Source organism: Dermacentor albipictus, chromosome 6 (genome assembly GCF_038994185.2).
Source record: "Dermacentor albipictus isolate Rhodes 1998 colony chromosome 6, USDA_Dalb.pri_finalv2, whole genome shotgun sequence".
Taxonomy (NCBI): Eukaryota; Metazoa; Arthropoda; class Arachnida; order Ixodida; family Ixodidae; genus Dermacentor; species Dermacentor albipictus.
In genome coordinates this window covers 80335848-80360358 of record NC_091826.1, presented here as the reverse complement: position 1 = coordinate 80360358, position 24511 = coordinate 80335848, and the positions used below count along the sequence as shown (strand labels likewise).

General features: G+C 47.1%; 1 protein-coding gene across 1 annotated transcript; it reads left to right on the top strand.

The window, feature by feature from the left end:
* Nucleotides 1–242: 242 nt before the first annotated feature.
* On the top strand, nucleotides 243–23346 carry LOC139046931 (uncharacterized). The gene is made up of 5 exons (XM_070520861.1): nucleotides 243–383; nucleotides 8627–8765; nucleotides 12290–12423; nucleotides 16961–17066; nucleotides 23100–23346. The coding sequence occupies exons 1-5, from the start codon at nucleotides 311–313 to the stop codon at nucleotides 23320–23322; spliced, it is 675 nt and encodes a 224-aa protein (XP_070376962.1). The 5' UTR covers nucleotides 243–310; the 3' UTR covers nucleotides 23323–23346.
* Nucleotides 23347–24511: the final 1165 nt, after the last annotated feature.

Genomic DNA, 24511 nt, shown 5'->3' with positions numbered 1-24511 from the left:
ACGCACATACTCAAATATTGCAGGCTTGTGGGTATTCAGGATTGCAGGCTGCAGCAGCGGAAAGATAAATACGCGGTATGAGACAAGATGTGATACTCCTACAGAAACGACGTTGCCACGATCGCATACGTCTGCGTGCTGCCGTCGACGACCTGTGACGTCACCACGGACGACACAGGAAACGGCACCTCTATGTCGACGCCACCGGCGCCGGCAGTGTCGCACATATATTGACGCTCCGGGACGCGTCCGGGTGATAGTTTAAGTGAACGTATCAGTGCGTGCGCAGAGCCGTCGTCGCATCTGAACCATGGAATCGTACGCATCGACGACGCTCTTCGCGTGCGCCCTCGCGCTGCATGCCCTGCTGGCTGTCGCTCAAGGTGAGTTGCGCGAGCGTATACTCGTAGAATGCCGTATCACGCGAAGGCAGCAGATACTAGAGGTTTCTTTCTTTTTCTTAGCAGAGCAGCCGGTTACTTGCACGCAGTAATATTAATTTGTAGCCGTGGATCCCATCCACAGTCGCATCTAATGACCATCGTAATACGCGTAGACTTATGTGCCGGAATACGCGTATACAGACTTACTTTTTGGAGCGCGTTGTACCCAGCTGCAGGTAGTCTAAAGTAATCCGCAGTTATAAACTACGGCCATTGTAATACGTGTAGACTTACGTGCCGAAATAAGCGTAGACTTACTGTTTGGAGCACGATGTACAAGCTACAGGTAGTCTAAAGTTTTCCGCAGTTATAAACTACGGCAACTCTCAGCCGCAAGGACTTCTTCCGGATGTTGGTTCCCGTCAGTCATTCAATTTGTGTTGATTTGAAGGAAAGTATAAGAAAGCCGCTGAGGCACGTGGTATCGCCCGTGCGCTGAAAATCACTGCGCAGCTGCTTATTCTTAGAGAGGAAGGCTTATTGCAGTTAGGTCTTGAGTAAAGTGCACGTTTTGCTTCACCTCAACGCAAGCCCCCTTCCTCAACAATAAGCGGCCTTAAGGTACAAAATGCTGCGCTAGTCAGATGGCTCTTATACTGTACACAGTGTAAAAGAGGTCGGTTTTCCAACGTTAAAAGCTGCGGGCGACAATCCTGTAATTTTGGACGCAGCCGCCGAAACCGAGAATCGAACCGGGGACCTCGTTCTCAGCTGCACAACGCCGTATCCACCGAGCCAGCGTGGCGTGTTTAACTGAACCTGTCCTACTGCAATGTTATAATACAATGATGCATAGCAATCAGGGGGACAGGAAGGGTTCGATTTTAGTATGAACCGTATAAAATCAACAAACAATGAAGCCAAGGAAGCCATATATGAGAAGCTTAACTGTTTCTTTCTTGGTTTGAAATTCTGATCGCATTAAAAAAAGATGTTCAGGGCCGAGATTAGGGGCTAAAGGGGGGATTTTCACGTATGTGGAGAAAATAAGCTTCTCCACGTGTTTCTTGTAAAAGCCGCTTTTCGTTGCGGCCTGTGACAGTGAGCAACATCGTGTCGTGGATTGGGACGTTGATGGTGCATTATGCATTCTTACGTCATCTTGCGCTGCTCAAAATCAACTTCACGAGATCTTTTCGGCGTCTATAACGACGCGATGGCTTGGATCAAATTACTGACAATATCCCCGAAAGGTGACGCTGAAAGTACGATAAACGGCTTTCATACAATTGTATCCGGAACTAATATTTCACATAATCGCTTCCTAGTTAGGTTGAGAAAAGCCGAAGCCAGTATATTTGACAATGTGCGAGGAGTCTCAGGGGCTAGTAATGTTGAGCAACGTAAGGCTGAGTAATGTAACGAGTCTCACGATTTAACAGAGAGAGAGATAGCTAAATATCTTGGAAAAGCAAGGAAGTTAACATGAAGACCTTCTGGTTTGCTACCTTGTACTGGGGGAAAGGGAAAGGGAAATGAAAGACGGAAAGAATAGCGGAGAGATAAAGCAAAGACACGAAAATAAATTTCCGCAGAACTCATCATGCGATGACTGCCGACGGTAATACGTTAGCATGGAGTCATTATAGCGGCACACCGCATTGCCACCGTCTGAACGAGCTATGTATGAGGTGTGTACAGCAGCGGGACACCTCTAAGAACACTTTGTGCCATATGGCGCTGCCGCCACAAAGCTTGCGCGTGGTTTACGACGTGTGTGGCGCGCCGGTGCATGCGAATGCTGAGAAACGTGTCATGCTGCAACCAGGCTCCTCTATGGCGCTGCTTTCTGTAGGCGCTGCCCCATCTGGTGGCACTGCCGAGAAGTTCACGCTTGGCCTCCGAGAGGAGAAGCCTGGCGCACCGCTTCTCGTCTTTCGAACGCTGAGAATTATTCCCTGGCTTGCAGCACACTCAATGGCACAAACTCAGTGACCCAAGTTCGCGAGAGGTTTATTGAAGCGTATAGCGGTACATACCTAGTGCACTCATGGCGCATCTCGCTAAGGCGCTGGCGTGAAAGGCGTCCCCTAAAAAGCGATACATACTCAGTGCAATTGTGGCGCAGCCTACTAATACGTCCCGTTGTTGTCCTTGTGGAAACCTTATGATGTGGAGTCGATTCCGTTTATCGGATAAATTTCGGGGATCTAATAAGGATGCGCTAAACATTCGACCACTGACTACCCAATGACCGAGGTAGGAGGCATGAACGGTTAGATACAATCAAAGAAACTGTAATGAATGAGAAGAGTGCATGAACAAGGCCAGCCAAATCGTCTACTCGATGCCTGCAGGGCAGCCACTGAGTCAGCCAGATTGCCAATGCTTGGCGCGAGTGTGAGACGCTCGGGCTTCTAGCTGTTCCTGCTCTGCGATGCTTGACTGCCCGCATACACTTGACGCTACCTGCTGAACTTTTGAATGCATACTTATTAAACGGGTTGACGTTTCGGGTCTTGAAGAAAATTTCCACCCTGAAACTCCGGTCTTGGACTCTGCCACCACGTCGTGCCTGAATCTATCCAGCAGACGTCACCGACACCATCCGCGGCGCTCTTCGACACAGAGATTTTGCACTGTTCAGCGGTTCGGTTGAGAAGGACGGCAACGACTGGCTGTCTGCATACTAACGGGTGAGCTTGCACAATCGATGGCATGGTACCTCCAAGTTAAGTAACGCCATCTTCCACCCTGCGGGTGTGGCTCACCTCTGGTATAAAAACCACGAAGCCGACTTTCGGTACTGGTCAGCGTTCAGACCAGCTTCGCTGAAGTTTTCGGTCGCCCCACCGTCCGCAAGTTGTGCGCTGAGCGGTGATTGAGAGAGTGACCGCAACAGTTGGTTGAAAGATAACTGCTATGTTCAAGAAGTCCTGGACCTGTGCAGACATGCGGACGATTCTATGCCCGAAAATAAAAAGGCAAGGCACCTATTGGAGGTTATCGTTGATGACATTTTTTCACGTATTGATTGCCCCGAGTCCGCGTACCATAGCAGAGCTCATAAACTTGTGCCAAAGCTATGACACGTTGAGGAGGCAGCGAGATTTCACCAGATGTCAAATCATCAAACAGGTTCATCGAAGAGGTTCATTGGAGACCAGCACAGACGAGAGTGGCGCATAGCCAATGCTCCAAGTTGGCGCGAAAGAGTTTCTTCAAACAGCGGTACCTACCTAGACCTGCGTCTACAGTGACCGATGTCGGCGTGTAAGAGGTTCGTTGAAGAGCGGCGCGTATGTAAACACTGTCCCATACTCAGTGACCCAAACTGCTCCGATGGTTGTTGTCGAACTCTGTTACCTCAGTACAGCAGCCCGATGTTCTACCCACCACGAAATTCCCAGTGACACAGGTAGGTGGGAACATGGTTACATATAAACACAGACAGACAGACAGACAGACAGACAGACAGACAGACAGACAGACAGACAGACAGACAGACAGACAGACAGACAGACAGACAGACAGACAGACAGACAGACAGACAGACAGACAGACAGACAGACAGACAGACAGACAGACAGACAGACAGACAGACAGACAGACAGACAGACAGACAGACAGACAGACAGACAGACAGACAGACAGACAGACAGACAGACAGACAGACAGACAGACAGACAGACAGACAGACAGACAGACAGACAGACAGACAGACAGACAGACAGACAGACAGACAGACAGACAGACAGACAGACAGACAGACAGACAGACAGACAGACAGACAGACAGACAGACAGACAGACAGACAGACAGACAGACAGACAGACAGACAGACAGACAGACAGACAGACAGACAGACAGACAGACAGACAGACAGACAGACAGACAGACAGACAGACAGACAGACAGACAGACAGACAGACAGACAGACAGACAGACAGACAGACAGACAGACAGACAGACAGACAGACAGACAGACAGACAGACAGACAGACAGACAGACAGACAGACAGACAGACAGACAGACAGACAGACAGACAGACAGACAGACAGACAGACAGACAGACAGACAGACAGACAGACAGACAGACAGACAGACAGACAGACAGACAGACAGACAGACAGACAGACAGACAGACAGACAGACAGACAGACAGACAGACAGACAGACAGACAGACAGACAGACAGACAGACAGACAGACAGACAGACAGACAGACAGACAGACAGACAGACAGACAGACAGACAGACAGACAGACAGACAGACAGACAGACAGACAGACAGACAGACAGACAGACAGACAGACAGACAGACAGACAGACAGACAGACAGACAGACAGACAGACAGACAGACAGACAGACAGACAGACAGACAGACAGACAGACAGACAGACAGACAGACAGACAGACAGACAGACAGACAGACAGACAGACAGACAGACAGACAGACAGACAGACAGACAGACAGACAGACAGACAGACAGACAGACAGACAGACAGACAGACAGACAGACAGACAGACAGACAGACAGACAGACAGACAGACAGACAGACAGACAGACAGACAGACAGACAGACAGACAGACAGACAGACAGACAGACAGACAGACAGACAGACAGACAGACAGACAGACAGACAGACAGACAGACAGACAGACAGACAGACAGACAGACAGACAGACAGACAGACAGACAGACAGACAGACAGACAGACAGACAGACAGACAGACAGACAGACAGACAGACAGACAGACAGACAGACAGACAGACAGACAGACAGACAGACAGACAGACAGACAGACAGACAGACAGACAGACAGACAGACAGACAGACAGACAGACAGACAGACAGACAGACAGACAGACAGACAGACAGACAGACAGACAGACAGACAGACAGACAGACAGACAGACAGACAGACAGACAGACAGACAGACAGACAGACAGACAGACAGACAGACAGACAGACAGACAGACAGACAGACAGACAGACAGACAGACAGACAGACAGACAGACAGACAGACAGACAGACAGACAGACAGACAGACAGACAGACAGACAGACAGACAGACAGACAGACAGACAGACAGACAGACAGACAGACAGACAGACAGACAGACAGACAGACAGACAGACAGACAGACAGACAGACAGACAGACAGACAGACAGACAGACAGACAGACAGACAGACAGACAGACAGACAGACAGACAGACAGACAGACAGACAGACAGACAGACAGACAGACAGACAGACAGACAGACAGACAGACAGACAGACAGACAGACAGACAGACAGACAGACAGACAGACAGACAGACAGACAGACAGACAGACAGACAGACAGACAGACAGACAGACAGACAGACAGACAGACAGACAGACAGACAGACAGACAGACAGACAGACAGACAGACAGACAGACAGACAGACAGACAGACAGACAGACAGACAGACAGACAGACAGACAGACAGACAGACAGACAGACAGACAGACAGACAGACAGACAGACAGACAGACAGACAGACAGACAGACAGACAGACAGACAGACAGACAGACAGACAGACAGACAGACAGACAGACAGACAGACAGACAGACAGACAGACAGACAGACAGACAGACAGACAGACAGACAGACATATGCATAGATATATAGATGGATAGACAGATTGATGTAAGAATCAATCAATCAATCAATCAATCAATCAATCAATCAATCAATCAATCAATCAATCAATCAATCAATCAATCAATCAATCAATCAATCAGTGTTTATTGCACGAATAAAAAAATTCATGGGTAAGTTTACAGAAGGAAGTCCCAGAGCACAAGGCTGGTGGTTCCCGTGCAGCCTTGGGCTCTGGGACCGCCTCTCAGGAAGGTGTATAAATGGGAATTACAATAACAGTATGCTTGAAAACACAGTTAGTCACAGTTAAAACACTATTAGAAACCCGACAAGGGTCCAGTCGATGCAGAGTGCTGAAACTAGATGTGTTCCAAAAGGATTGTGTGGCATCATTCGCAAGCACTCGAAGTTTCGTTGCTGCATCTATTCTTGACAGCGGAATGGATTCCTGCACGCCCTCTTCATCAGCAGGTCGGGCAGCTTCCCCAGCATGTTCGTTGCCCATTGCGCCTCAGTGTGATATCATCTAAGGAGCCACTTAAATGTTCCTGTCCTTGCTTGACGAGGCGATGTAGGTGCTCCCGGATTCCTTGAACAATTTGTTCGTAGGGTCCACGGCGTAACGCGGAAAGGAAGCAACTTGGGCCTTGGAGTCACTGAAAACTCCACTATTTAGGTTGTTTCTCACGAATTTTGCATGTATAATAATATTATGCGGTAACTTACAAGATAATAATGAGAGCCGTTGCCAGCGGTGGCAAAAAAAAAATCATGTCCATTGTGTTTTATAGATAGGGCCGTGGCGTTTCGCCATGTATCTAAAGACAGAGCTCGCAGATCAGCCGGAACTGCGCACGGTTGAATGAATGAGCCGCCAGCCTCGAATTCCGCTGCTGAACCGCTCGCGCGGAGATCCGTAAACTCTTCGCGCTCCAGCGGTTACACCTTGTTTACCTGCTTTTGCGCGCCAGTGCATGTTATCCGCCCCCGTATCGCGAAGGTGAGCATCCGCGTACCCTTTCGATCATTCATGCCGCATGTAACATCATTCTCTACATGCTTTTAGCTCAAACGGAAATCAATGTGTCCACCCACGGGAACACGCGTTTTCTAAAGTAGTAGATGAGAGTAAATTCATGTTTTTGCCCACAAATTTCTTCATTTCCCGCAGTGTCATTCAAATACGTTCTCTTTTGCTACCTTAGATGAAAGAGCTTTCAAAGAGAAACGCAATAGGGCTTACTCTTTATTATTACCGTCATCATTATTATCATAACCATCACTTCGCGTGAAAGTGTACAACACAAATGCGATCAAACGAAATGAAGAGATGTCCAACATAGAATGTGTAATGCGAAGTTGTGGAGTCGTTTTGGAGCAACCAGGGTTATGGCTTCGTGCAGTGGTCTTTATGTGATTTCTCGTAGGTAATTGTTGGGCCTTAGACGTTCTGGTTATTATATTCGGGATCAGCATTATTTTTCGGGGTGGGGAGTACCTTTGGATTATCGCATTCATCGCAGTCTCTGGCTCCATTTAGCAGCAAGGTGAGCAACCTGTCCGCTATATGCACACCAAAATCAAATTCAGAGGCGCTGCTCTAGAGCACTCATGTACGCCGTCGCGGACACAGACATTCACTTGGTAGTCGAAAAATAGCACAATTGCTCTATCCACCCAACAAACCATTAGTGTTTGACTCTGTGCTTTCAAGAACACATTCTGATGCATTTATTTGATAAATGACTCGTGTGAAAAGTGTAACGGGGATGATCTCGTAGGCGTTTGACGTAAAACGTGTTCACGCTCCAAGTGGCCATGTTGCGATGACATCAGGCCGTTTAGCTTCGCCCTATTGGGCCCAAGCTCATACGTAAGGTAGCGCAGACTTGTAAACAGCAACGGACGGGCTTTCAGTTTGCTTGGAAGTACCGTTTGTTTTCTTTTAAAAAAATGTTGACAAATGTCCACATCGGTGGGCGCACAGGTGGACGTCGTTTACATAAAGTCGTTCTGCGCAATGTTTTCCAGCTTCCTAGTAGAACTAAGTGTTGCAACAACTTCATGCACATCTGGTGAAAATGGAGGCCTAAATTGTTTCTTGTTTCCAAACCAGTTTCCTATAGGATCAACGCAAAGAAAATTTTGATGCAGACGTTCTGATACGCGGCCTTGTTTATTTGCTTTCAATGCACACAGAACGTTGTACTAATTCATTTTTTTGAAGATCGTGCACTACTATCTTTGTCCTTCATTTTATCGCTGAGTTTTTACCGGCATTGAAAATACTTGGAGAAATACACCGCGCAGGTCGAGTTCAGTTATGTGGTTAGAGCGTGTGCGAGAGACTCACGGTTTCGGTCAGACAGTGTCTGCGGTGTTGGGGCGCCACACATTTGCGTTGAGTGAGGCGTTTCTCAGTAAAAATTGTACAATTTCGTCGTGCGGCTTGTATTGCGAATAGTCGCTAAACAAAAACAGCGTTCCTCTCAAATCTTGAAGATAGACTCACTTAAACAGATACCCGCCACAGCACGCGGGATGCGTTTAGTTTTTCTCTCTTCCCTTTCCTCAGTATGTTCCTTTTGCCGTTCTCGTAGGTCCACCAGAGCCTGGAGTGTGCAATGCTGGTCACGTGTTCATTTGCTACCGGGAGTACAGCTCGGTGCTGTTTCGACAAGAGCTGCTCCCAAACGCGGATGGGAGCTACAACGAGACTTCTTACATTTCTGCCTGCAGGTATGCGACAGATGACATTTTTTTTTGCACTACACTGGTGAAGCAAATTATATGCGCTCAATAATATGTGCGTTTTTTCGTGGTACCACAATCTATGGATTATTCGCAAACTATACGTGTTTATGCTAGCAGCACAACAACTAGTGTTATACCAGATGTACTTTCGATACCCTGGTTGTATTCAAACGCACACAGATGTTTCTTGTCAAACAAATCCTTCTACCGCTATTTTTGTCATTCCAGAATGGAACCGAATGTAGACATTTAAACTGACTCGCACGGCATCATAGGCTACCGCAGAGTGTTTTGCAATATTGTCTTTGTTGCGATACGTAAATTCAATGGAGAAAGGGAAACAATGGGTCATCCTTTGTGACTCGCAGGCAGCACTGTGGTAACTTCATGGTGAGATCAACAATTCCAAAAACATGGCGTTAGTTTACGAGAGACTAAAGGAACTCACGTTAAGTCAAGGGATAAGAAACGGGCAGATTGGGTGAGCGAACAGACGCGAGTTAATGACATCTTAATTGAAATCAAGAAAAAGAAATCGGCATGGGCAGGGCATGTAATGAGGACGGAAGAGAACCAATGGTCATTAAGGGTTACGGACTGGATTCCAGGGAAGGGAAGCCTAGCAGGGGGCGGCAGAAAGTTAGGGGGGAGGATGAGATTAAGAAGTTTTCAGGGACAACATGGCCACAATTAGCACATGACGGGGTAGTTGGAGAAGTATGGCAGAGGCATTTGCCCTGCTGTGGGCGTAGCCTGGCTGATGATGATGATGATGATGACAGCCGAACACTAAAAAATCCCAGGGTGCAAAGTGGTCAAGCATACTGAAGTAAAAAAAAAAAGCTCTTGGGGCTTTAGTGGCTTTGTCGTTGCGCTGCTAAGCCCGAAGGCGCGCCACCAAATCGCGGCCGCGGCGGCCTCATTTCGGCGGAGGCGAAATACAACTGCCCGTTTGTCGTGCATTGGGCGCACGTTAATGAACCCCAGGTGGTCGTAACTAATCCGGAATCTTACACTACGGTGCGCTTCATGATCGTACCATGGTATTTTGTCACGCAAGACCAGATAATTTAATGTAATTCCTTAAATTTTTCTGAGAAGAGATTTCCATTTTACTCAAACTTTTTGGACAGCTGTTACAACACAAGTTGGAAACATTAAACTTGTTGCGTGGTGTGGTATAGTTCTGTCACTACTGGTGAACTGCTCACAAGCACTTTTGCTTAACCGAATTTCGCACATCGCCGTGATTGTTCATCGCGCAGTGTTTCTCTCTCTCTTTTGTTTTTCAAGACAGTAAAGCAAAGAAGCACGCACCTCTTTACTAATACTTATTTAAATGAAATAAGCGGGGGTTGGGGGAGGGGCGAGAGGTGAGTGGACATGTTTATTGCTTTATTATAAACCGCCTTTGGCCGGTTGTGTCTGTGCTACCACAATGGAGGAGAGGCGCTGAATAAAAGGGACCGGATAACTGCAGTCTGCAGTGCTGCCAGCGGACTCTGCATGCTTCCGCCTAACGCACACACAGTGCACTGTACAGTCAAGAATATTTATAAGCTGCAGTCTCCAGTACACTTTTCTTGAAATGCTGCCCCCCCCCCCCCTCTTTCTCAAATCCTGCAGTATGTACCACGGAGTTGCGTGCCGGCTGCGGAAGTAGGAGACATTTCGTGGTTTTTGGCATTACTAATTGGAGTCAGGCCGATGGTGGGGGGCCGTAAAAAGCTCAACTGATGTTGACTACGCAAGCAATCATTTGCTGGGTCACAGTGCCAGACGTGTTGCCATTTGCAACAACATCTGCCCATGTTTCCAGCTCTTGTGGAAAAAATAACTCCATGTGCTTTCAAAGCAGAAAACGCGCCCGAGAAGTGTTTTCAGCAGCTAAAAGCAAAAATAGGAATAGATAGGCAGGAAGGGGAGAAATAGGCATTGAAGCCAAAATAGCGTCAGTGCTGCAGCACTCCCTAACTCATATTTCGTGCTCTTACAACAAAACGGGACGGCCCTGATGGGCGGGAAGAAATAGGCATTTGCCTATAATTCGGCCTCTATAGTCATTACGTTAGGACCACTGGTTAAGGAACGCGGTCGAAAAAATTCTAAATAAATTGTTGTAAATGTTCAATAAATGACTGGCAACAGAAGTAATTAGAAACATACAAGCCAGAAACGTTCGGCGCGATTCCTCAGGAAATTCTTTTTTAATGCGATTAACATTCTTTGCCTACGTCAGACAGTGTACCTACCTAGCCTCCTACGCCGACCCACTGATTCAAATTGTCTACTAGCTTGAGCCACTAGGCATGTATACTCGTGGTCGTGACACAGTTGTGGTCATTCCATCGTTGTCTTCGAGCTTCCTCATCTTACTCTCATCACGTCATAGGTGTCATACAGCCATCGTCATCCCATTGTCTGCATGCCATCGTCATCACGCTGTTATCGCATCATCGTGATCATTCGAGAAACGGCATCCCATTTTCGTCATTGCTTCATCGTTATACCGCCTTCGTTGTTTCATCGACGTCATTCCATCATAATCATTCTGTCGCCATTCGATCAAGATTACTCCGCTATTGCAGGGCCATCGTTCTAATTGCGTCTTCGTCGTACAGTCATCGTCATGCATTCGTTATCGTACCGTCTTTGTGACGCCGTCGTATTCACGAATTCCATCGTCATCGTTCCAGATTCTTCATCAGATTCGCATCGTACCCCCGTCCTCGCTCCGTTACTGTCGTACAGTCGTCACGACATCCTCGTCATAAGCTAGTCGTCATACCGTTGTATTCATGCGGTCGCCGTCACGCTGTGGTCGCCATATATCACCGTAACTTCAGAATCGTCATTCAACGGCCGGCATGCCATCTCCGTCATACTACCTTCGCCATTCCATCAACATCGTTCCATCAACATCATTCCATCAACATCATTCCATCAACGTCATTCCATCGTCATCATACAGTCGTCGTCGTGCCGTGATCATGGCTGGTCTTAGCGAACGAGTGTCATATCCTAGGGGGCCCATCCTGGAAACGGTGTACACCGCATGTACCAGAAGCAGTAGAAATCTCAGAATGACCACTGCAATTCCTAAATAATTCAGCAGTACGGTGTCTCTCTACATTGCGTCAATGCTAATCGCAGTAACCTCGACAGTTACTGTGAGATCGGTTCTGCCAGAGCCTTTATTTCTTTTTTTTTGCAACTTGGGTGCAAAATTAAGAAAGCGAACATCTGTGGATTGGAACTATATTTTGCGTGCTTCAAGCATATTGCCTTGCTCAAACTGTTGACAGGGCAGAAGAAATCAGCAAAACAGCTATTTTACGATAGGAATTGCAGGATGCCAAACGCGGACTTTATATGACAGCTCTGCCTTCAGAAAACTTTACAGTTCACTAGGCCTCCTCACCTAATTGCCGTATATGTAAGGAACTGTGCACTTCATTGCTTCTCACCTCAGGTGTTTTCTTGCTCTCTTTCGTGGTTCTTCTTAACAGCTTCTTCACGCCAGAGTCAACTTGTCAGCTCAGCATCGCCCATTGCCCCCAAAGCTTCAGGGACCAGTTCACGCGGTCTGAAGAGGGTTACAGGGCCACCAGAGACATCGTTTGCAAAGCAGAATCTCTCCAAGGTAAGGAACCCTGCATTACGAACGGCCACCTGCAACAGGGCTATAGGGCAAAAAATAGACATGCAAAGCGCCCCCTCCTGCCCAGCTCCAATCATAAGCAACATAAACTGATATAGAAGGCCATGAGCTTGCCGCACTGCGAGTGGTTAAAAAGTGGTGGGGACGTCATGGCTGCCATGTTTCGGACACCATTTATTGGAACTGAGAGGAACATCTTAGTCACGATACTGCACAAGACTTTGTAGTGTACAGCGTTCTTTTTTTTTTCCTTAACATGAAAAAATAGGGACATGTCCATACCAGCAGATGTTGCCGGCTACTTCTTTTAACATGAGTAACATGAAAATGTATCACATATCTGGGGGCAAAAAGGCGCGTTATAAGAAGACGCAATGTAATTTGGCGCATTATTAATTAAAAAAAGAAGAGAAACACTGCAGGTGCAGTAAAAATATACAAAACGTCACGACAGACGAGGGCATTATGAAGTGACATTAAACGTGTTATACACTACAGGTACAATGCAGGTGCACAACATGTCACTTACGACTTTAGTGAAAGAGATTTAGCGCTTACCACCTGCTTTCTTCTCACTGATACGTACATCGGAGCAATATTGATAAATTCGGTCTGAATGGTTCATGGTTATATTGCGCTCAGTTTTACACAGACGATATTAAGTGAAGGGCGGGACGTGGACGGGCGTAGCGGACGGACGTAGCGTAGGTCTGAGTGGGTTGATCAAACATTCAGAATTGTTATTTACATGGTTCGTCCGGTATTTAGGTTTCAGAGAGGCAGCGCGACCAGTCAATGTGTCTTCGTGAACTCTTTCCTCCAATGACGAGGTGCGCACATGACAGCGGCTTTTGTAATTCTTTAGAGAAAAACTAGGCAGGCAAAGTTGCAAAGCGTATTATTACTGATTGATGCCTGCAAAAGTGAATGCCTCCTTGTTATCAAATTCCAGCATAAGCAAATCATCGGCGAGCTCGAAACATGTTATAGTTGATGGAATAAAAACATTGGTTAGTACGTACCAAATTTCAAAAATTGTTCACAGTACAATATTCTGTACGTCACAGTCCAATATTTTGTACGGCGCGTCGTGAGATACAGAAGGTGCGTTTCACGGCTCCATTTCTCAATAACTGCCGCTTAAGATCTTCCGCCGACTCAGCAAGGAGGAATTCACGAAAGCGTTTATACGAGAGGCTGCTTCTCATGGGCCGAATTTTCTACGGTGCACCTAAAAAAAGCATTTTTCCCAGCCATTCGTCCTTTTCCATTTCTTCGTTTCTTGTTCTTCGATCAGGTGCGTTAAGACCCCACTTGACACGTCTTGTCGACATGCTTTTAGCCGGGTGCCTCATCATGAACATTCGCACCGCATGGCGTCTGTCATATTGTGCTACGCGGGATAGAAAACGAACGAGACTAAGGCGAACACGGGCCTGGGCTCTCTATTAGTAATAACCACATCGAGTCAACTACGAAGCTAAATAAAACGTAGGTGCAATTAACTGCGCGTTCAACTTGAGCCCCAAGAGACCAGGGACGATCAAAGAAAACACGAACATCGCCGGTGACAAAGCACCGGCCTCGCAGGGGCGTCTGCGTCAGCAGGCGTTTGGTGTGTTGCAACACCGTGGGCCCGAGCACACGAGAGTTGGACTCCCTCGCGCTTAACCGTGCGTGGCTTTTACAAAGCCATGCATGGCTGCTTTTTTCTCTTTTATTTCTGTATTTCACATCCTGCTTTCCAGTTTTCTATTCGTTTCTCATCATTCCCGTATTTCCAGGTGGCAAGAATTGACCTTGTATTGTATATCCAGTCTTCGGTATATATATTACGTTATAGCGGTGGTGCAAAGGTGGCGTCGGCAGGTATCCTCCAAACCTTGTAGCGTCCCATTGTAGTGCTCGGTGGTAGGTGGCTACCACCCCCGCCGAATATTGGAAGCATATAATGGGAAAAGAATCCCCCCCCCCCCCTCTCTCAGATTAGCCTCCGGAAAAAGGCCGCACCGAAGTACCTGTTGAATTCACATTCTGAGTAAACCCAGGTACCTTAAGTTATCATGCTTTAGATAGCGAAGGAACCACCCCAGTGGGAAAGCTCTCCCCTTTCTTGGTGGCAAAATGCCTCAAAGAAAAAATAGGAGAAGAATACAAAGCCTCTAAGATGACAAACGTAGACATTCTTTTTGAACTCAGAAAGAAAGAACAATCGCGAAAGCTATCAGGCCTCACCAGCAATGGTGACATCAGAGTCATCATCGCACCACGCCGATCACTAAACACGAGCAGAGGCGTGATCTCTGAAGAAGGCTACCTAAACTTGAGTGACGAAGAGCTCCTCGAGGTCTTCCAAGAATAAATTTAACCAAACTTCATGGAATAACAACTAGGAGAGCCGACGAACAAATTCTAACCAAACATGTTATGCTTACTTTTGTCACGACGATTCTCCCTAGTTCGCTCGATGAAAGGTATGTAAAGATCTACGCTAAGTCATACATGCCGAACCTGAGACGGTGCTTCAACTTCTAGAGGTTCGGGCATACGTCACAAACATATAAATGTAAGGCATCAAGTCCACAGTGCAGTGCCAATGATCACCCCTCCGACCACTGCAATGCTGCTCCACATTGTGCGAACTGCAAAAGAGACCATGAAGCTAGTCAGCGATCTTGTTCTTTCTGGAGGAAAGAGAAAGAAGTAATCACACTCATGGTGAAGGAGATCTCTTTCTATGAAGCAAGAAATAAGCGCTCTCACTTACCTCAAAGCAGCTATGCCAGTGTTTTAGGGGTCTATAGGGGTCACACTCAATGGCCCTGTAGTAGCTCCATCCGCGTCCTTGGTGGCAGCGGTCAGTGTTGCTCCATCGTCATCCAAGGTGGGCCCACCGACAGCCATGTCGCAGGGCCCAAGATTTAATTGAACTCCAAGGCCTGAGATGCGCGTCTCAACGCCTAGTCCTCGATCCTCCAGCGCCTAGGAGAAGGCCATGGCGGCCGATCCGTAAACTACGGCGTCTTCGATGCCAAAAGAGCAGCGCTCACTGTAGCGCGCTATGAAAGACAAACTTTTTGTAACTGCTCCAAAAAGGGATAGGTAGCTTGATCAATTACCGCCCCTGATTAGAATAGTGACCATTTCATTGCATGTCACCTACCACTTTTTAGCTCACACGAACACAAGAAAACAGTTTTTTTGCTTTACAACGGCTTTCATCATCCATTGGAATTCTAGAGGCCTGGTCCATAATCTAGGTGACATAAAAGGCAGCATAAATAAGTTCTCGCCGGTGGCATTGTGTCTTCAACAAACAAATTAGGGCCCAAGAAGAGTCCGATTAAAGTTTTTGCTGTTGTCCGAAAGAACCGTAAACATTCTAGCCGTTTGTCGGGAGGAATCGCCGTGCATAGCCGTGTAGGGCAGCGCTCCTACCCGCAGTATTCAATGGAATACCTCTTTTGAGGCTGCTATATCACTTAAAAACATCACCATTTGTTCTCTGTACATTCCACTCCATAGTCATATTACTACTACACACATGCACAACCTAACACACCAGTAGCCGGAGCCTTTTGTTCCATTAGGAGGCTGGAATGTCCGCAGCAGCCTAACACCATAGCCACTAAGCATTCACTGGATGCAAATTCACTGGATGAAGCTGAAATAGAATTTTAGGTTTGTTCTGTCGGGTAGATGAAGCGCACTCAAATGTACAAAATAATCAATTCAGGTAATTACTTGGAACATTTATTATTTGTCTGCCTTTGTTTCTGTTCATGTTGTGGTTGATCCAATTATCGTATTGTGTGTCATGTGTTTTGATCAATTTGCGAGTTGTTGTGCGCGTTGTTTTGTGGCAATTTCTGTTGATGTACAGCGCAACCATAATGCACCGTTGTCGTGACGGTGAAGAACCGGACAGAAGCAAGTCTGTGTGTTACGAAACACTTTATTGGGCGAACTTTTGACCAGGAAAACAGGTGAAACGTTAAGCCCGACGATAGCGACGACCACCGTCGCAGTATGATCTACGGGTCGTCAGGCGTGTCGGCTATTTATACGCGAATCGTGGTTTATTCCAGCGCAATCGCTGGTGCTCGCACACCTTCCTGAATGTGCAACACTACTCGCGTCGTACATGTGAATAGGTTAGACAAGGATCCCTCGCTTTACATCCAACGACCATATTCTAGAGAATTGCGATACATGAACTCATGCTTGAAGCGATAACATTGTAACAATGGTCGACCGGAGAAAAGCCATCGCCGGCAATTGTAAAGATTCTATACGCTCACCAATAACGTGTTCTTTGCATATCCGGATAACTTTACTTGCATGGCCTTTTAAACTACAGTGTGTCGAAAAAAAAAGTCGCAGTTTCACCCGAAGGGCGAAGGATCGATTGCGATAGCAATCAGTGGACAGTAACGTACCCTGTGATTCAGAAGAAGTCGACGCTTATACTGTATGGCATCAATGTAATGATACATTTTTCTTTTACAAAATATTCCAGCTCTGGTGAGGATCTCGATCTGCTTGAACAACGACCGCATGCACAAGTGCGTGGGCAACGCGACACAGCCGGAGCCTGGAACGAACCCTCGGGAATACTGGTGCAAGTAAGTACAGTACTCTTCTTGTAACTGTGTTAGCTAAAAGTTAGCGTCACAGTTGAGTGTGTCAATAAAGTACGCGCCAGTATAAAGATTGCATCGCCTGACAGTATCACGAAATGTCAAGGCTAACAGATAAAGGAAGCTTTCTTCCTTAGACCGCATATTGGCAAGTAGGAAGGATGGTAAGATCATCAATGGCGCAAGCCATGCAGCGTAGATAGCGCGGTCATCAAATCAACACACTAATAAAGTCAAACGTGTCTACATGGCGCTGCCTGCGTTTCATTGTACACAGGCTTCATACACTTCATGGTCCTGCAAGAAACATTTCTCAGAATATTTCTTTAAAATTACTCACAACTCTTACGCTGATCTCCACTAGTAATTCTTTTCATTCGCAACATATGCCTTTTAGCTACGCTCTTTGAACACCGTCACGGGCTTCGTTAGGCGCAGGTGATAGCCAAACAAATTAATAAAGAAACCAGCATGGTGCCATTAGACCATGCGTGTGCCAGTGAATTTGCGCCTCTCCGTTTAGCTAGTAGAAAGTGCTCTGCAGCGGGCTTCCAAAAATGTAGTAAGAGCGACAGAGTTTATAGTAAGAACCAATCCCGGTTGCTATCCAGTAATGCGTTTAGCATGCTTTGTTATGGCGGTCATTATTTGTGGCGTCATGTTGCGCTGAGTGTTATAGGTGGCGCTCCTTTTACCACCGTGCTTTACCCGTATGTGGCAGCCAACCAATGATGCGAGCGCCACTTCCTGAAGGAGCAGTTCGGAACCCCTCGCAGCGTCTCCGATTGCAGGCGCAGCGTTTCAGACGACTGTGTCCAGGTCTTCGGCCACAGGCGTTGCGTCAGAGAGACTGAGAGACGTTGTGAAGAGGAAGAGGCGCTATTTCTTGCCACCCTTTATAGGGAGCACGACTCGGCGCCTTAAGGCGCAGCGTGACAAGCGACAGCGCTCGCGTCGAAGGCGCTTTCCTTGCAACAAAGCTGAAACAATTGAACATGCTATCGTTTATCGTGATATTACATTATCTTTAGGGATATATTACACATAATTTTATAGCTAGAACTACCCCTGAGTACACATGGCATTCATTGCTTGCCGCCTGAACGCGGTTTTCAACAGATAGACTTTTTTCCTTCTTTTATGCGTTGCATATTGCAATAACTCAGTTAGTTCAGCCCTTGGGCGCGGCCGGGCAGCCACCATTGACCTTTAGCGCAACCATGTGACGTGACGTCACGACAGCCGGAGGAAAAGCTGGGCCCCAACTCGCGCAATATGCAACGCATTCTTGGCTTAACCAAGCTAAGCCTGGCCATTTTTTTAATCGGGCTGCATGTAGTCTGTCCTAAGCGTTTGGCATATGCAATACCTTGTGGAAATGGTTTTGAGAGAGAGAGAGAGAGAAACTTTATTGGTTCTATCAAGGGGTTTAGCAGTGAGCCGTCTTGCGCTTGCTGCCTGGCTTCTCAGCACGGGTGTGCCCCTATTCCAGGGCTCCACTGAGCCTGGCCACTTCGCACGCGTGCTGCACGATTGCCCTTTGGGCGGTGAGCTCGCTGCTGGTGAGCAGGCCCTCCCATTGCTCCGCACTCAGGTTTTTATGTTTATGGAATGTGTAGTTATGCTTACATTCCCATGTTATGTGGTAAAGCTATTTCTCCGCACCATGGGCAGGAGTTTCCGTATTGTGTCGGGTACATTTTACTTAGTATGTGTAGATTATAGAAAGTTCCGGTTTGTAGCCTTCTCCAGTCGGCTGCTTCCTGTTGTGTAAGTAGTGTGTGTGGCGGAGGATATTTGATTCTCTGCCCTCTATAGTAGTTTAATATTTCCGCACACGTCGGCTCCACCGTTGTAGGGTTCTCGAGAGGCTCTATCTGTCCAGCTCGGTATGTGATCTCGCGAACTAGACTGTCTGCTCTCACGTTCCCTTCTATCCCGGTATGGGCCGGTATCCAGAAAAGTTTGTGCTTCACATTATTCCCGAGGGTTCCTGCTCCGAGGAGGATTCGCAGGGCCTCTTTAGACTCTCCCCTGCATGTAATGCCTGCATGCAGCTTTGGAGTCTGTTAATATGGTAAGTGATCTGTTACTTCGGTAGCCTTCGGTCGCTGCAAGCGCTATGGTGACCTCTTCCCCCTCCGCTACCGTGCAATTCCTTATGGTTGCACAGCTGATTGTCTCTCCCATGTAGTCTACTACAGCCGTAGCTACTCTGTGTGTTCTAGTGTGCTTGTCCCACGGGTATAGCCCTGCATCCGTGTACACCGTGTTTTCCTGTATTGCCAGGTGGCCTTCCACGTAATCTGCCCTTGCCTGCCTTCTGGCTGCGTGTAGGTTCGCATCCATGTTGCGTGGAATTGGACTTAATCTGAGGGTTTGTCTGACGTTGTCTGGGATGTCTGCCTCTCGATCTATTGCCCCTTTCGTATCGTATCCTAGTCTCTTTGGTTTTGAAAGTAACTGATGTGTACAAGGTGATTGACTGTGAAAGTGTGATGTGAATGCTCTGTGCATTAAAACAAATATAATTATAGGATTTGTTATCACAAACACCTATTTAGGCATGAAGCTATGTTGGAAAAAAGAAAGAAAAGAGCTTTGGTGTAGTGGTGCCGTCTCCGCTTTTCACGCAGAAAGTGCGTGTTCGATGTCGATTTAATATGTTTTGTTCTTGTCTAGCTGTAATTTCTCACTATATGGTGTTAAATATTTTGGAGTAGCGAAAGTATAATAAAAAATTGCCAATTTCGCCACATTCGCAAGTTTGCGTCAGTGCTTTCTTTTTCTGTTGATGGCGACAAATAAGTCGTCAAAGCGCAGTATGGGTCCAATCGTAAACGTAAGTATTATTAGATGCTTCCATGCCACAAGGCGATTATCAAACCGAAGTAATACCACGAACAGCTACGTGTTAGCTTGTAAATAGCATATACGCTCGTATAATAATGTGGTGAACGCCCGCGGCGGCATCCGCCTTTTCTCGCTTCATGTAGCATTAAAAAATGTAAAAAAAAACTATGCAGATCCCACGCACTGTGGAAATCGATGTAAGCGAAGCTGTCCGTGCTGGATGCTTTGATTGACCATAATTAGCGGTGATGTTGACGGTAAAGCTTAATTTCTTCAATGTTTAGGCTAACACGAGAGTGGTGAGTTTATGTGAAACGTCAACTTGAGTGCACCAGTGCTGTTTGTCTGCGTAGTACGCAGAACGCACAGGGAGAGGTGTCTGCTTGAGGCGTTGTTGTGCGCCATAGTTTATAACCTCTGAGAGGATTGAGCGTTGTCATCGCCTCGCATGGCACATCGCACTGTGGCAGAAGTATTAAACTTCAATTGGAGTATGGGGCTGAACGTGCCAAAACCACACTCGGATTATGAGGCACGCCGTAGTGGCGGATTCTGGATTAATTTTGACACCCATGGTGACCTTCAACATGCCCCAAATCTAAGTGCACGTGCGTTTTCTATTTCGCCCTCATCGAAATGCGGCTGCCGTGATTGGGGTCAAATCCACGACCTCTTGAATGCCATAGCCGTAAATCTAAAGCGCCGGGCACAGAAGAGTTGATTTGACGGTCGACCACATCCGTAGTGTCACCTAGACCCTGCGATGCACGTTCATTAATGCGGATCTGCTTCATCACGCCCAGCATAAGTTGCCCGCTTGACATATTTGCATGGCGTTTGTTTTTCAGAAATAGCACGAACGTAGCAGGAAGCTTATCCCGTGTCCCCTCTCCTTCTCTCCTCTCTACAGTTCTATCTGCGTCCCCTCTGGCCTCACACGTTAGCAGAAAGGGAAGCGCTGCAGTTTCTGCAATGCTTCCGAGGGAGTCACGGAAAATTATAGCTGTCAAGCGGCAAATGTGGCGACGGCAAGGGATCTCCAGAGGGCATTGTACACATTCGACGTGGTGGGGTGAAGACGAGTTTCTCCCGTCGCCTGTCCTCTCTTACTGGTGCCTGTCATCTACGTACACGCTCTGGACCCCCTCCCCTCCCCCCCCCCCCCCCCCCACGCGGTGTGCGCGGCAGTATCAGCAGTGGGAAAGTCGAAAGAAGAGGCAAAGAAAATGGCTTCGATTTAAGAGCCAGCGAACAAAATGTGCCTAGTGCCACCACCTCTCCATCTGCCGCGCGCTGCTCGTCTTCAAGTTTCGCCCCGTGAGCACAATTAACGAGTAGAACTGCGCAGGAAAGAGATACGACAGCATACTCGGTTCAATTTATAACCGGAAGTAGACAACATTTGCGTCACTGCTTGAAGGAGGCGGGGCATTTTGCGATGGCCGCCTGGTGTAAAAGTTGAGGGGCAACGCCGTGGCTTGAGGCGAGGTTATCGTGTAGCCATTCGCACTTGTAACCTGTAACGCTGAAGCGCGCTGACACGAAATTATTGCGAGAAAGCATCCATGATAGACACTCTCTGTGTCTAAGCGCATGGCGAAATGCTTTTCAGGGACTCTTTAAGCACGCAGCTAAAAGTGCTCTCGCATTTCATCTTGTCACAGCACTGTTCTGATCTGCTCGCTTTATTTCGTCCTCTATCATGCTTGCTTGTCTGGTCAGGTGATCCCTAGTAGGAACCGTAATGTTTAACAGGGAATATTTGACATCTGGAAAAGCAAACAGCAAAACTATTTTAAAAAGGCGCGTGTTAGAAATGTTAACTATATACAATTTGTCGACTTTCTGCTGCCACGTAAACACGCCTCTCCCTGGTATTTCATATATACCCATGCCCCTCATCACGCTGAGATAGGTCACAACGCCATATCGATGGAGAATTCTGCCTAAAGCACATCGTATGTGGCTAGGTTGGCAGACGTACAAGTGCTCTTCAAGCAATTCGTGACAGTATTTCACATGAATATGATTGAGAATTTAGAAGAACCACGTGCTTCTTGCAACACATTTAGTTGGCAGTAGAAAACATCGGAGGGCCACCTACTCCATCGTTGATTTTTTTATTTATTTCATCATTAATGCTTTTTTGTCATTCGGATACACGTAGTACGCAATTTTAAATTCGGCAAGAAATATCGGACCAGCATGGGTGAGAGGCTTTTGAAACCTGAAAACCTCCCTATTGAAAATTTTGTGTGAGAATTCTATGAGAAAGGAACGAGATGTAGGCATGTCGCACAGATTTGACTGGAAATGAACGATATGATATGCATATTGAAGGAGCTCTCGTAGAAAATGTGCGAGACCTGTATAACGTGCTACGCAGACTTTCACGACGTGCACGAAATTTATGTGGTGTGCTATAAGAATGGGTAGAGCATGTATGAGATTTGTGCAATGCTCTGTGCAGACCTGACGATCATTCATTCAAACACGGATAAAGGAGGACACAGGATGAGCGCTGTGTCAGCGCTCGTCCTGTGTTCTACCTTGTCCGTGTTTTTTGGCGCTGTTTTAAATATGAAAGATCCGTACCAACAAGCTCGCACCCAAACCCTTCTGAGACCTGACGAGTTTATGTATGAGGTGTGTGAGGTGGCATGTGATGTGTAGACACTGTAGTCATATGAGCAACATGATCTTTGAGGATGACTATGAACTGCATACAAACGAAGGAAGGAATTAAATAGTGGAGAAGGGAAGGCAGGGAGGTTAACCAGTTTAGCTCAACCGGTTTGCTACCCTACACATGGGAGAGAGACGGGGTGGGTGGGATGTGCACTTAAGTCGTAGTGCATACAAAGCTCATTAACGACAGTGAGATTTGCGATGAGTTGTTTGTAGTACATGCAAGAGCATGATGAATGTCATGTATGATGTCACTGAAGCATTGTCACACATATAGCAGCATAAATTACGGAGCAAATAAGAGGTTCAGAGTTCAACTTCTGGAATTACATGCAATGAACACGTACGTCCCCGTCAAAGCAGGTGTCGGTACTTTTGATGCAATGATTTTCACTTGCGCGCATATTCTCGGATGAAAACTTATGGCGGTACTTAGTGCCCTGTCCTACGAGGTGACCCTTCTTCGCTTTTCCGCAGGTTCGCCCAGGGTTCTCTCAACTGCGTCGACGATGGCGTCAAGGCGTGCAAGCACCAGTACGAACAGGAGAAGCCACTCTTCAAGAAATACTTCGCGGCCGTGTCCAACATGTTTCTCTGCGACGCCATCGCCGGCGGAAGTGCAGCTGTCGCAGCTCCCCGCGCCTTGGTCTTCGGCGCGCTAGGGCTCATGCTCACCGGATGGGTGACAGCCAAGTCATAATAAAGCCTATTACCACACAACTTGAGATTTTTTCCAACAATAACATGTACTACGGCTAGACCTATTCTTTCAAAGGCCTCTTCTTCTTCAGAGACGGGGAGGAGGAGGAGGAATTATTCTGTAAGTGTCCACGTAATGGACTGTCCATTTCAGTTGCTGCCGAAGTGCTGATTGGCTGGCCTGGGACACGTATCTCCTTCTAGCTCGTACAGCTTCGGCCAATCAGCGGCATCCGAAATGGACAGTCCACTAGGTGGACACTTACGGAACATGCCTCATGTAGGAACGGCACCCCATGAGACGGCGTCCGAGTCATCCCCAAACTAATTTATCGATCATGTTGTGCGCGCACCACTATCTGCGCATCTTTATTTTCGTCGCCCTCGTTTGTCGTTGCAGCTTAAGATGCTTTCACTGTTGCGAAATTTCTCGCATGGTATATAGCACGGCACGATTCGGCTTCAGCGAGGGACGTTCCGAAAGTAAGTTTCGTCATCTTTTTTAAGAGAAAATGTTACGCCAGGTGAAACAGACAATCTCTACAAGAATCCACGCCCGTTGCTGGTTCAACGTCGGAAGGAGCGTCAGCGGAGGAGGAACGACGCATGCGCAGAGCGCCGAAGCTTTCGCGCTCTAGTACACTCTAGTTTCGGTATTGGAAATAAAGTGTCGCCATGACACTGGTATAGCCAAAGAAAAATTCAATACCTTTTGAATTTGTGACTCTATCTCTTGAAACTACATAACAATAACGCGAAGTGATGCGAATGTGTGTAGAAATAAAATGTGCTTTTGACCTATTTCCTTTTTCCGTGTATTATGTCTTTATTTGGTCGCTTCAGTTGTTGCGCCAACAGGTGGCGCTTTCGCTCTTATCGCTTCGGCTGCCATTCTCGTCGTCTGCTCCTGGCGCTTTCTGTGCACGTGTTTTCGTATGCTCTGCAGTTTAGAACATTGTTTCTGTACAGGCGAATGTTCCGGCAATGTTTGAAAAACTGAGGAAACGATACAAGCCTCGCTGCGCGGCTGTGTGATGTGACAGCTAGCTCGGGGAACAATGCAAGGTCGATTTTTTTTTCGTTTCCCAGTGGACCAGTGGTAAGCACACTTTTTCTGCAGTTGCTGTGAAGGAGTAAGCTCTGTGCTTATCAAAACAGCTATAGGAAGAAGCGAAAGATCTTACGTACTT